This window comes from Daphnia pulex, chromosome 12, assembly GCF_021134715.1.
Source record: "Daphnia pulex isolate KAP4 chromosome 12, ASM2113471v1".
Lineage (NCBI taxonomy): Eukaryota > Metazoa > Arthropoda > Branchiopoda > Diplostraca > Daphniidae > Daphnia > Daphnia pulex.
In genome coordinates, this window is record NC_060028.1 from 2,026,294 (window position 1) to 2,040,982 (window position 14,689).

Sequence of the window (14,689 nt, forward strand, 5' to 3'; positions counted from 1 at the left end):
TCCTATATACCAGCAGCAAACATCAGACGACAGGGCAATTACACGCAGCAGCTTTTAAATTTGCGATGCCTATAGATGAAAATGGCGGATTTGATTCGGCATATAACATCACTTATATTATATTACGGAAAAATAAAATAAAATAAATTTTCTTCAATACGTTTATACAGCCAATGAAATGAAAAGTCAAAGAGTGTGAAGGTGCTTGATGTTGTTGCTGCTGTGCTGGCTGTGCTGTAAGCGGATGTGTAGGCCTATGTAGGCTATATGCGGCAACGGTCTACGCCTACAAACGCGCATATTAGGCCTACAAGCCGCCAACGCGACGACCACATTTTTATTTAAACGAAAAAGGTTATATTATATTTCCCTCGTTTTATATATTTCTGTTGTATTTATTTATACTCACCTCGCGCGCGGCCTATATGAAAAATAAATTCCTTTCCGCGCGGTTGTGATGCGCAAAACAATTTATTTATTTTTTATATAAGTATTTAGACTTTCACTGTCTATACATTCTATATAGGCCTAGTAGATAGACACACATAAATGGCGGTGGTTGCATTTTTATATTTACACAAAACGCACAGCACATATATATCAGCTGCTGTCTTTCCGCCCGCTTTTCCGGTTGATGGCATCCGCAGCAGGTGGACGCGCTATTTTATTTATAACTCTATTTAGAATTCTTTTTTTTTTGTTGCGCTCCTGCTGTGCTGGACAGTTATATTCTGTTTCCCATTTCCAGCAAATCGGATGATAGGCTATGGCCAGTCGTCTATTTCCACATACAAAGAAAAAATAAAGGTATATCAGAACTGTGCTGATGGGAGAGAGACGTACACATCCGTCAAACTGGAAGGATAATATATATATAAATGCTGGACAGGTTTATCTCGTATTTTTATACACATTCGTATATCCTACATCAACTATAACCGCAAATTAATATATCAAATATAATATTTTAAATACTATATAGTTATAATTCATTGATGCCCATCAACTGTTTTGAATCCAGTTTCCAATAGGATCTTCATTGCTGCTGTGTGTGGGTTTGCTGATGATATATATATAGGCTACACTCGACACCCACACATTTAATCTGGACGCGCTGCTGATGACGTCCAGCAGCAGCAGCGGGGACGACGCTGAATAATATATATATCAGCAGCAGATCTCTCAGGTGTCGCCGCCATTTTATTGCAATCTGTTGTTGCTTCATCCCAAACGAACAATAAGACACCCGATCGAGGAATTTTGTAATATTCATCTCGTGTTGCCCGAGTTGCCTATCCTATATCTACGTTTATAATAGACATACACACACAGCAATATTGGAGCATTACATATTTAACTAATATTTACCCGTCGCCGGCTGCTGTTATAACATATAAGCTATATGCTGCTGGAGTACTTAGAGCGAATAATCTCTTATCCACAAGAGGCCTCTTCTTATCTCTCTATAATAGTCCCCTGGATGCATTAATATCACTCTCCTTCAAATTGTTAAATGCATTATTCGAGATGTTGTGTGTTGGAGCAACAGCATCACGAGTGAGTGAATAATATCATCGCGGGCGCGGCCTGATACTATATAGCCTACCCCGCGTCACATAGACAACAGCATCAGAGTCACGTAGACAAGCACCTAGCTCCAAGTCACGTAGACCCTGGGAGCCAGCAACGCTGCAGCGTCGCTTTGATTCGCTGATGCTGTTAAAACGTCTATAAAACAATAAAACAGTTTTGAAACACCTTCCATAAGGATTGAACGAAAAAGAAAAAAATTATAAAAGAAAAGAAAAGACACACGCGTGTTGTGCTGTTCCGATCGATTAAGTCGATGCATCAGTAAACGCGCGGAACCCAGGGACTTATAATGCTGCTGCATAAAAAAAATGGGGGGAAAAATAAAAAGAATCATCGTGAAAAGGTTCACATTTTTTAAAAGAAGAAATGATAAAAAGGAGAAGAAAGTTTCAAAAAATTCAAATAGAAACATATGATATCAGCAGACGCGCTGTATCAGGATTTTGTTGCGTAGGCCTATACATCGGGACTATATAGAACAATGATGCGCGTTTATTATTATTCCTTCCGTGACTGCCGCGTTTCTCGGGAATGGACAAAGGCGATGTTGTTTGTTTTCTTTTTTTTAAGCAACACGTGCGCTCATCGAGCATATATACATCAAGCATGTAAAGGAGAGCAATTCGTTTGGCATTATATTTAAAAAAATATCAAGCAGTAATATAATGTTATATAAATCATTATTTATATGGGAAAAAAAGTATATTATATTTATTCTTCGGCCTTTAGCGGCACTTGTATTTTAAAATGTCTGCAAGACACTTATCAGCAGGCAAATATAATAATATATAGGGTCTAATATGATATCAGAAAAAACAACAATAATGAAAACAATATTCGCGAGCGACAATATATAAAAGCTCTGGCCAACTTTGGTTCAACTCCTGCTGCTGTGCGTTGTTGGCGTAGTTTTATATCAAAGTGTAGGCTATATAGTTATATAGATAAAAAAAGACTTTGGGAAATGTTTCATTAATGAGGCGACACTATCTATCTATCCTCTATATCCTACACAATAGTGTACAGCATATAACATGATTCCGAATGCTCTGTTTGCCACACTAACTTCATATCTTTTAAGATTGACATGGGTGGGTGAGCATGATGGGTGCGATATATCCTAATATTGGAGCTCGTTAAACGAAGTTATCGCAATATATGTGCTGCTGCTTCTTCGATCTCAAGTTATCTTCCATTCTTTGAACACATTAATGCTGACGTTCGGCAAATATAATAGGACTATCTATAATAACTACATCGCACGGGGAGACCGGATATATTTTGTAATATTATTATAATTGGGATATAAGGTAATATTATTATAAGAGCCACTATACCATCAATATCGAAACTTGATTTACCATTTTCGTTGACGCATATCGGCCTACATTATCGCATCAAAGGTTTTTCACCTTGTTAACAATATATATATTATTCCCAAGGTTTTATTTTCTTTCATGTATTATAGAAGTAAACTTATTTAGATGCGTCATTTTATTATTAAATATACTCTTTTATACTCCTACGTGATTTTTCAAAAATTACTGATTCCCATCGGTCTCTAATATGAAATGCTGACGAATAACCACAGAGATTGCAAAAAAAGTGTTGCAAGCACATACTATTATTATAGCCAGCAATCATCAAAAATGAAATGGACTAATGATGAGATACGAGGGCGAGTCGACTGAAGTCATATAAAGAAACATTTTAAAAAATGATGTGAAACCTCTCCGCGCGCGGTCTCTCCAGCATTGCCGCGTGTGCGGTATACATGATGTGAACTAGTTTTTACATTACGCTTATTATTATAATATTCCAGTGGCTGTTTAAAAAATCTATTTTTCTGTATAATACACAAAAAATAGAAAAAGAGAGAAAAAGAAAAGTGTGAAAGGAAAAGACTCGTCGTTGCGACTTGCGACTATATGGAATCAGCGAAACGATATCGGCCAATAAACAGCACAGCAGCAGAGGTCAAAGGCTTTATATATATTATAGAGATGTAGGCTACTATTGCAGCAGAGAAACGAGCGCGGGAGCGTGCTGAGTTGAGGGGTGCTGCTGCTCCTGGTCGTATATACAAACTGTATAGACACAAAGGGAAGAAGTGATATGGTCAAAGAGAACGCAAGACTTTGGTTATACGGGAGAATATATATAAGAACAGGACGACACACACAATGGGTTCGTCCCACACACACACACACACGCACGATATATAGGCTACATCAGCAGCAGCAGCAGCGCCCAGCATATAGGCTATAATACAAGCTATAATATAAAAGAGTCTACACAGTGGCGGTATCCTACTTTCATGTAACTGCTACTCGGTACCCAGCCTACTAACAAAAAGATTGAAACTACTTCTAAATTCTTGTACCTTTTTTTTACTTGCCTTACTAATTCTATAAGACACCACTATCCGGTGAAAAGCTTACTTAAAATAAACTGAACCACTAACAATTCTTTTCTACTTTTATTACGCCCACCCTACTTAAAAATTGTTGACCCCTTAACAGACGGCATTCATTTCAGAAGTTTCTCCACACTTACCGTAAGGGAGTGGATCCTACTGAAATGGTTTGGCACCTTCGTAGCAGTAGCTACTTACTAATTTCAAACCTACTAAAACATTTTAAACCCACTAAAATGTCGTGAACTTGCTTCTTGTTATTGTTTATTCAGGTTGTCAGCACGTATTCAAGAAAAGTTTTCTAAGTGCAAGTTTAAAACAAAAAACTGAACGACATAAACATAACAGCACTTACATTCCGTCTACAAAACGGTTGTACGATTTCCAAAATTTTGCCATAGCTTGTGGCTCTTGTTTCTTTGATCTCTTTCTAGTGGTAGCATTGGTGTCGGCAGTCAAGCAACAGCGATCGATAACATCCAGAACTCCATACATGGCGGGATATTGCATGTTGATGACATAATAAACCCCCAACAATAACAGCTTGACTTGAACATGTTGGATTGAGATTCTTTGAGCGTACCTGAAATTAGAGAAATATAGCAGGTTAATTGAAAGACTCAATACGAGTAAATTAAAGACTTACTTTGTCAGCATTGGTGTTCACTGTCTCAGCTTGACTTGAACATGTTGGATTGAGATTCTTTGAGCGTACCTGAAATTAGAGAAATATAGCAGGTTAATTGAAAGACTCAATACGAGTAAATTAAAGACTCACTTTGTCAGCATTGGTGTTCACTGTCTCAGCTTGACTTGAACATGTTGGATTGAGATTCTCTGAGCGTACCTGAAATGAGAAAAATACAGCAGCTTAATTGAAAGACTCACTACGAGTAAATTAAAAACTCACACAAAGGTTTTGCAGATATCCAACTCAAAGCCTTCTGCTTCCAAAGCTTGCCTAACTTCAGAAGCACTCCACTGAGTGATGTCCATCGCATAGATGAAGAGTTTGGAACTTTTATGTGACGGAAAATTTCTACGAGGAAAGCAAAAGCTAAATTTAAGTAACAAGCACAGAATCAGATAAGAATGCTTACCGAATATCGACTTGACGGCTTCTTATTTCACATTAATAAAACACTATTTCACGGTTTCACCACGAGAGAAGTGCTCTCGTGAAGTGCTAGGAGAAATGAGCGTCTTTGACACACTAAACGTTGCCGATATGTTTGAAATGTGCAAATTTTCATGACGTTGCCATGTCATGAAAATGTGAAATAACAAAATAATAAATAAAATAAAAACTCCTATTTAAGTACAAATGAACTTAATTAAAAAAGTATAAAATCACCACATTAAAATTGCACTGAGTTATTGGAGGGGCACTTACAATGAACTCAGTTCACACTAAGGCATGTTGCCTGAGTGTGTTTGGTACAAACAATATCACTGATGTTGGCAATAACTAGTTTATGATGATCGATTGAGACTGCATGCCTTCAACATTAGCTGGATAGCTGGCAGCATCTTTACAGCAACTAAAGGTGTTCCATCTAACAGTGGTGATATGATCTCAGTGATCTATAAAATAAACACAAATGAACAACTGAGTAGCTATCGTGTAAATAATTTTTATACCTTGGCTTGTGTTGTTGACTAGCCAAGTCAAATCCTACCCAATAGTTGTTGTAGCTGCTACAAAAATGGAATGAGATACCCCTCTTTGTAGATTTCTTTCAAAAGACATTTTCCCTGGGCATCTGTAGCCCATTCAAAGGAAGGATTCCCTTCGTTAAGTATTACAGCAATAGGCATGATGGCTGGGAATGAGTTTTTCCAGATAGATTCTAGTCGATAACGTGTCAGGTCTTCCTCACCTCCCAACTTGTTGAAAATGGTATGAAATGCAGGTGATTGAGTTGTTTCATCACTGATAAGAGGTATGAGCTGCTCCTGTAAGATGGTAGAGTACAGAAGATGAACTTGTTAATTTCACAAACAATTATTACTGATTTTAAATAAATTACCTTTACTTGCTGTAATTTCTTGTCGTGATGTTGATGAATGGCGTCAGAAACACACAGCAGTGCCTCAAATGGCAAATAGAACTGTTGCCTGAGTCTCAATAATGCGGCTGCTTCCCATTCAACATCAGTTACACTTGTTGGATTCCAAATTGCAGCAGCATCTGCCATGCATTCCAAACTTGCAGAATGACGGAGAAAATTTGAACTGTCATCACTGTCTTCCAAGTCCATGTTTGTTATCGCTTCTGTGTCTTCCAAATTACTTTGCTCTGCGTCACCAGTCTGAAGTTCTGGTTCAAGAACATTGGCTGAAATAAATTTTCAAATGTGGTACAATTAACATAGAAATTTTTAGGCTGCCATTTTAGTATAAACTAATGTATGATTACCGTTATCTAACACATGGTTTTGTAGATTTAAAACACTCCCGTGTTTTTTATGCCAGTGGACCTTGAATGAATTGTACACTAAGTAAGTCTGGTTGCAATTCGGATACTTGCACTGCACTGAAAAATTGGACGAAAAATAGTGGAATACTCAGATGTGGTGGAAAAAATTTATTGGAGTTGTCAAATCGATTAACTGGGGACACATTTGACACTTGACTGCGGTACATTTAGCAGCCATTTTAGTCTGAACAATAGATCACTAATTGATAGTATATGAGGTTGCGCTATAGCTCACTAATAAAACAAATCAGCTCGGAGCAAAGTCATGCCACTATTCTAACTAATACTACTTATTCCTTGTAACCTACTAAACCGCAATGATGTGAAAACATACTTACAGTTTTGTATGTGACTAACCTACAACTGATTACTTTTTTCAGTCAAACTGCTAACCCCTTTTCCTACTGAACTTTCTGAACTAGTGATCAAAGATACTGAATTTTTCACACTACTTATAACAAAAGTACTACATTTTTAGAAACTACTAGCTATAACCTACATTGCTTTTATTATTGATTACTTTTTAAAATCAAACTACTAACCCTACCTGAACATACTGTATTTTTCAGACTACTAACTAAATCTTTATAAACTGCTGGACCGACCTACTGAACAGAACTATGCCTACTAACAGTTTCGCTAAGAATAACGTAAAAAGTAGGCAAATGAATGGTTAGTAGAAAAATTGAACTTAAGCAAGTACAGTAAAATACTGAATTGCGTTTCAGTACCATACTGAAGGGTACTGAAACTGTTAGGGGTGTGTAGGTACTGGAAATCGGTAAAATAAGCAGTTTAACGCGGCTGTGTAAGAATAAAAGACAGCGATTTCTTTTCTTGTCTTTTTCTTTTGTATATTATGCTCGATAGCGTTCACCGCAGCAGCAGTATCTATACACACACACTATATACACTATATATGCTGTCTATATACAGTCGTGGCTGAAAGTTTGTATACCTTGTGCTCCAAAACCCGCCTTTTTACTCTGTATTGGCGGATAGTTTTAGCCTATCGCAAAGAAAAGGGGGTGTTATTTGTTCAAATTTTTCTTTTATTACCCAAACCCCTCTACCCATTTTTACTTATCCCTTCCTGTTAGCATCCATTACTATTTTACCGCAATGCTGAAAATGGTTAAGCAACCTTTTTTAACTTAAATGGCAATCAGGTCACCATTCATCAGTCTAAACTGGGAAGTATCGACATGAATAATAACGGCATTCAGACCCCGCGCTTGAGTGAAGCTGAGAAAGGAATGATAATCGGATATCATTTAAGTGGCCACACCGTTCGCGAAATTTCTCAAATTCTTCGTCGGACAAAAGCAACCGTTTACAAGTGGATTACTAGATTTAGAAATGAGGGAAATGCTGGCTTTAAAGTGAGGAATCGTAGTGGAAGACCACGTGAAACTGACGAAGCCTGTGACCAGAGGATTGTTGCGGCTGGTAACGGAGCCACATTTTTTTATTTTGTTTGTTCGCTCGATTTGAATTTTTCTTTTTATTAGCTATCATAAGTCCCTTTGACACGTCGGAAGAGATAAGAGAGACGGCGGAAGCATTTAATATCTCCAACCGTACCGTGAGAAGCCGCTTATTAGAGGCCGGCCTTCATGCGAGAACTCCAAGTGTCAAAAACTTTTTGAAGGAAACGCATCGAGCAAATCGCATAAAATTTGCAAGAGAACACATTCATTATAACTTGGATTTTTGGCGTAAAGTAATTTGGTCCGACGAAAAAACGTTCGTGTCTTCCGGCCGCCCCCCGCAATACGTCAGAAGGATGGATGGAACTCGGAATGATTCCGCGAATCTTGCGCGCAACCTCTGGTCAACCAGAAAATCGGTGAATGTATGGGGCTGTGTAACGTACGACGGCCCAGGAGTGCTGCATAGGATTGAAGGTAAACTGGAAAGTAGGCAATATCTTGAAATACTAAAAACAAAAATGCGGCCGTTCGCCGTCCAAAAGTTTCCGCTTCCAGCCGTAGCCGACGATGTTAATGAATTCCGCTTTTTCCAGCATGATGGGTAATAAGGAAAGGGTTAAAAAGGAACAAATAATGATAAAACTAATACAAAATAATTTTTTTTTTAGTTGTCCCAGTCACAAAGCAAGGATAGTTCAAGACTGGCTAAGAGGAGAGGCTCTAGAGGAGCATCGCATCAAGACTCTTTGGTGGCCGGCGTACAGCCCAGATTTAAATCCTATCGAAAACTTCTGGGGCTTTATGGTTCGCAATATGGGCCAGATGGAAGTCAACAATGCTGAAGACGTGTATGATTGGATTTTTCAATTTTGGGAAGTAATGGAAAACAATCAAGCTTATTGGCAAAGTTTGATTGAATCAATGCCAACCAGATTAGCTAGAGTTCTTGAGTTAAATGGCGACATGACTGAATATTGAATAAATTCAATGACAAACGAATGCATAGGCTACCTTGAAATTTCTTTATTTTGTATGGGGAATTGTACGTAAAGAATGATTAAGGTTGCTTAACCATTTTCAGCATTGCGGTAAAATAGTAATGGATGCTAACAGGAAGGGATAAGTAAAAATGGGTAGAGGGGTTTGGGTAATAAAAGAAAAATTTGAACAAATAACACCCCCTTTTCTTTGCGATAGGCTAAAACTATCCGCCAATACAGAGTAAAAAGGCGGGTTTTGGAGCACAAGGTATACAAACTTTCAGCCACGACTGTATGTAGGTGGTGCTGCTGTATTTGTCGTCGCAATCTGCTGCTCCTGTGTTTGAATAGACAGCAACCGCGAAAGCATCGATGCGTTATGTGACGACTGCTATATAGCTGCGCTGCTGTGCCGTGCCGAAAGAATAAACAGCAGCAGCACACGGCGCTCTATTCTTTCTCGAACTGCTGCTGTGAGCCGAGAGCTGATGTTGGCAAACAATTTCTCTTTGCTGCTGGTTATATAGGCTAGATATACGTAGATAGATGTATATATTTCCCCTTTTTTTCATTCGTGTTTTTATTTTCCATTCGTTTATAGATGTACAAAACATCGGGAGCAGCAGCTCTGATGCCACCGCGAGTGCACAGCAGCGGTAGAATACTTACCTTAACATACTTTAGTGGGCCAGGATTACTTACAAGACGAAACTACTTACGAGCTTAACATACTTAAATAGTTTTTTCAAACTTACATTTTGTAAGTAACGAGTAAGCATGTAAGTATGTGCCTCCAACATACTTGAATAAAAGAAAAGCCTTCTGTAGGAATCGAACACGGGTCTCTCGCATCACAGTCAGATGCTGATCCGCTGTGCCATTCTTGATATGATTTAACTAATTAAATAACCGTTATGAATCAACGGGGGGGTTTAGGACTTAGAGATTTTTATGTCCAAACATTATATTCAATTTTCTCTCCTAAAGCGGCGAGCATGTGCCCTTATTCATTTTTTTCACAAAAATGATTTACAGGAAAGCTGCTTTAAACTCGGTACTAATACCAGTTCCTTCAGTAGATATAAATAGGGCAGCAAATTTTTCCTACAATTAATGAAAAAAAGGAGTTATATTCCTTAAACAAGTGGTTTACATGTATTCTAGAGTTCTACCTGAACGATGGCCATATTTCTTGAATAATGCTCATGGATGGACTGAGAAACAAAGAGCAGGGCCTCGTAGGTCAGGAAATATCTTTGTCGCAACATAAGTAGCAAGCCAGCCTCCCATTCAAATTCACTAAACGCAGCACCATGAGTGAAAAGGAGGGATTCAATTTCACGATGAGCAGCAGGAACCAAATTTTGCTGGCCAAAATGTTGGGGTTGTTGTTCGTGATCAAAATCATGCCTATCTTCAGCTGATGATTGTTCAAGACCAGCCCTGACGCCATCAGTTGTGTTACTACTAGCAATAACAACATCTTCAATGGACGTGGGATCACTAGCCTCGTCGACTAACAAGTTGAATCCAGTAGTCGATATATATAGGCTAAGCTCAATCAAATTTCAAAAGTGAGCAAAAGTACAAGTACAAAGTACAAGTATGTTATTAGCTGTTTAAGTATGTATACGACGAAAATAAGTATGAAAAATAGGTATAAGTATGTTCGTCCAATATACTTACAAATTTACAATACTTACAAATAGTTGAACATACTTACAACTCCCTAAACTACTTGATATTTAAAACAGATAGTGCTTGCAAGTATGAAAATGAGTTGTAAGTACGTTAAAAAATATTTCAAGTAGGAAATTTTCCAAATTAAGTATGAAAAAAGCCCTACTTGACAAATTCAGTACTTTTAACCTACTAACATACTGGAAATTAAGTATGTTACCGCTGCTGTGTGATAGTCGTTTGTTTCTATTTATCCGGCGGCTGCTGTGCTGCTGGATGCGCGGCTATTATTTAGCCTATATATATATACTGTCAATAGTATAATGCAGTGCATCCAACGACGGTAGCCTAATTGGGGAAGACGGCTATATAGTGAATGGCGGATATATACCTAATACCTAGCCTATATATAAAAGAAAAGAATTAAGTATATATACAGTATGTAGCATTGTAGCTATACTATAAGGAAAATGTGATAGGCTACTGTTTAATAAGCTTATAAACAATCAACTTTTATTGCATTTCGAAAGAAACTGATCACGTAGGCCTATGTATACAGAATATTAGATATCTAGTAGGTATATTATAGTCCGCTGTACATGCTGTAGGCCTACATGCTGTACTTTTCTATGTATGCGGTTCCTGGAAATAAAAACAGCTGGCTTCTAGCTGTTGAGCATCACAGCAGACTGATGCGTCACGTTAAAGGAGGATTTGTTGCGCTGTATATAATATGTACAGTATATATATTCTCCGTCTTGTATTTTATACATGCTATCCTTATATAGCCTACACATCTCAAGTAGGCTATTTGCGTTGGCCATATTGTTGAGGCGGCTGCCGTGATGTTATACTCGCAACATCTATAGCGCGAGGAATTCTATATAGGCATATATATTCTATCAATTTATTTCTATATACAGCAGCAAAAATGAAAGCCGGTTAGTTGAGCATAGATATAATAGTCACTATAATATTGGAGCATGCTGGATATATAATTTAGGATATGCTTTCCTTTTCCACTTGTTGAGAAATGTTGCTCGTCGTTTTACCATCGTGCTGGATATTATATAATACATATTATATCGAGTATATATAGGTAGAAGTCGAAATGGCTCGACAGTATCTTAGATTAGTTGAAGAATTGAAAAGGAGAAGAAGCTCAATTTATTAGATCGTCTTGAGATTTTTCATTAGGCCTATGTGCTGTGTAATAGTTTTCTTCGGAACAAGCAATTCTTCGGATATATACCTCTATAGTATTCATATAGCAGCTTCAAGATTTTCTTGAAAAGTTGAATATATGACGCGCTCTAATATGTTCAAGTTTCGGCATATTTTGACAGATGCCAGCAGAGGAATAATATTATTTAGATTATTCATTTGTGGAATCCCAGCACTCGTCTCCTTCTTCCCTGGAAATAAAGCAAAGATGCATAATAATATTAAAGATATATATAAAAGGGCATGGACTCGGTGACCGAGTATGGCCCAGTGTATTAGCGAGACGGAGTGATATCACAGTTAGGGAGTATACAGAGAGAGAAGGAAAAGAGGGCAGTAAAAGCTTGTCAAAAAAAATTTGGAAAACAGACCTGAGGCACAAAACTAAAGGGGAAAGCAACGGCCGCAAGCTACTGTTGTAAAACGGGCAGAAAGGGAAAGAGGACCAGCTTGGCCCCCCCTCTCCCTAGCCCGAACAGCCCCGGCGCCAGACGCCACCGTTTATAGATGTGGGCACCGGGTGTAGCCGAGACCTAGGTCGGATGCCGGCGCCACCCCGTTTGCTGGGGGAAAGCGCACAACTCGACACTATTTGCCGCCCAGCGCCTCCGTTTATAGGAGTGAGGCGGTAAAGTTGCGAGGAGCTACGAATTAGGGAGGAGCACACAAACGCGGAACAACCAGAGCCTGTGGTTAAACGAAAGGAGCAAACGAATTAGGGAGGAGCACACAAACGCGGAAACAACCAGAGCCTGTGGTTAAACAAGACTGTGGGGCTGAGAGATTCGCGAGATGGGCAGATTTAAGAAACAGAGAGTTTTCGGCTAGAGGCTGGGCGCCGGCAGCCTAGATGAGCAGCACCGGTCTGCGAATCAGGAGCCAGCGCGGCAACTGCCGAGGGTGCCTAGACCCCAGCGAGAGACAGAGGCAAAGCGGAAGGAAGCCTTCCGAGCCCTGCGTTGGGCATGGGGGTATGTTCCTGGATGGTTCTGAAAACGGGGCTCGCGTTGCTGCACAGCCGCTTCGTCTTGGACAGGTAGCGGATGAAGGCGTTCCAGATGAGGCTAGACTGGGAGAGAGCCAGTAGTGGAGGGGGCCAAACGACCTTGGAGGTCACGCACGCCGAGATCAGCTTTCCTCTGAGAGATGAGAACCTTGGGCAATCAAACAAAAAGTGAAAGGTGTTTTCATCTGGCCAACCACAATCACAAGAGGTGGCTGTAGCGTATCCTAGGCGAAAAAGATGGTGATTGAGGCGACAGTGGCCTGTAATAAGTTGGTTGGCCAATACGTTTGACCTCAGCATGAGGAGGGAGCGGGCGGCAAATACGTCGGGAAAAAAGCTGCGAGTGGTAGACCCGGATTTCGCGGTCATCCACTCATTGTTCCACACAGCGAGAAGATGATCTTTGACGGAATTTTTCCAGAACTTGGGGGAGAAGGTGGGGAGAACCATCAAACAAATAGACGTAAATTTCGCCCGGCTTACAGCAAGGAGGAATCCGGCCGACGACGGATGGGCCGCAAGAAACAGATGGCAGAAAGGGCCTAGGGCTGAGAGAGAAACCAGAGCCGTAACTTCTTCTGGGTAGAGAGGAGTCGCAGGGAGAAGAATGGATGAGCTGGCAGACAGGAATAGGTTGCAGGATGAGTAGGAAGGTTGTGAGGCCTGTATGAATTTCAAGGCTTTTAGAAGTGAGATACAGCTAGCCTGGCGATGTGAGATTGAGCTTGGAAGGGACGCCTCATACACAGACTTGATTCCTAAGCTGTCAGTGGCCACGACGGCAAAACTGGGGTTGGAACTTGAGCAAAAGGTAGCGACAAAAAGTTGGAGAGTGCCGGGGACACTTGGAAGCAACGGTACCATTACAGAGGGGATGGTGGAGCTGCAAATTTTTAGATTCCATGGAGGATGACTTGCCGAGTGTGGCAAGCTAGAGAGTTCAGTTTTTGGAGAGACAGCCAGGGAGGGGAGATGTTTACAGATGATCTCTTTGGCAGAGCTTGCAAAAGGGGCGTTAGCAGGGACTGAGATAAAACGACACGCCGCAATTTCCAGTAGTCTGAGTTCAATAGGAAGGAGGTTGGAAAGAAGAACTAGGGATGAATAGGGGGCTGATCTGAATGTACCAGTAATCATACGACAGAGCGAAAGGTGAAAGGATCTGAGTTTTTTTACAACTGCTTTAGTTCTTATCGCAGAGATCCAGACCGAGGCGCCATAGGAGAAAATAGGCTCAACCACTGTGGAATATAAAAAACGCAGGCGATGGCCATCGGAGCCGAAGGTTTGGCGAATACAGCTATTGGCAGCAAACATGGCCCGCTTGGCCGACACGATTTTCCCTTGTAGATGTCTGTGCCATTTCAGGTTGGGGTCCAAAGTAAGACCAAGATAAGAGGCATCAAGTGAAGGGGCAATCTGAACCCCCTTTATGGATAAAACAAGTGGCTCGCTCGACCCGGGTGAACTCTTTCGGGCAAAAATCATGAACACCGTTTTGCCCGCATTTAGCTGGAGTTTCCTTGATTCCAGCCAAGCCCCCATGTGATCGCAGACGGTCTGCAAATTTTTGGTCGCCACGAGAGGGTCTTTGTGAGTCGTGGCGATCGCGAGGTCGTCAGCGAAACCGCCCATTTTGACTGGAAAATGAGGGAAGGAGAGTTTAAAAATATCGTCAATTAGGACGTTCCATAGGAAAGGAGATAGCACTCCTCCCTGAGGACAGCCAAGGCTCACGGGGTGCTCAGAGGACAAATCGCCAATGGAGAGAACCGCCGACCTGTTCTTAAGGAAACTGGAGATTATGTTGACAAGATAGGTTGGGCAGCCACGGCTGGAAAGCGCTGCAATAATAGCTGGGTGCCAGGCCGAGTCGAA

The 14,689-nt window shown here is 40.3% G+C and overlaps 1 protein-coding gene across 3 annotated transcripts; it reads right to left on the reverse strand.

Annotated features, from left to right (window-relative positions):
• Positions 1-4,256: 4,256 nt before the first annotated feature.
• Positions 4,257-6,818, reverse strand: LOC124209387. 3 transcript variants are annotated; one of them, XR_006880895.1, is made up of 8 exons: positions 6,429-6,818; positions 6,040-6,347; positions 5,651-5,965; positions 5,110-5,593; positions 4,920-5,048; positions 4,788-4,856; positions 4,656-4,724; positions 4,257-4,592 (listed from the first exon to the last, which is right to left on the reverse strand). XR_006880895.1 is itself a non-coding variant. In XM_046607339.1 (6 exons), the coding sequence occupies exons 3-6, from the start codon at positions 5,003-5,005 to the stop codon at positions 4,440-4,442; spliced, it is 375 nt and encodes a 124-aa protein (XP_046463295.1). In that variant the 5' UTR covers positions 5,006-5,048; positions 5,110-5,319; positions 5,403-5,429; the 3' UTR covers positions 4,257-4,439. The 3 variants fall into 3 exon arrangements, 1 of the variants encoding a protein (XP_046463295.1); XR_006880896.1 differs by lacking the exon at positions 4,788-4,856; XM_046607339.1 differs by lacking the exons at positions 5,651-5,965; positions 6,040-6,347; positions 6,429-6,818 and having other exon boundaries at positions 4,922-5,048; positions 5,110-5,319; positions 5,403-5,429.
• Positions 6,819-14,689: the final 7,871 nt, after the last annotated feature.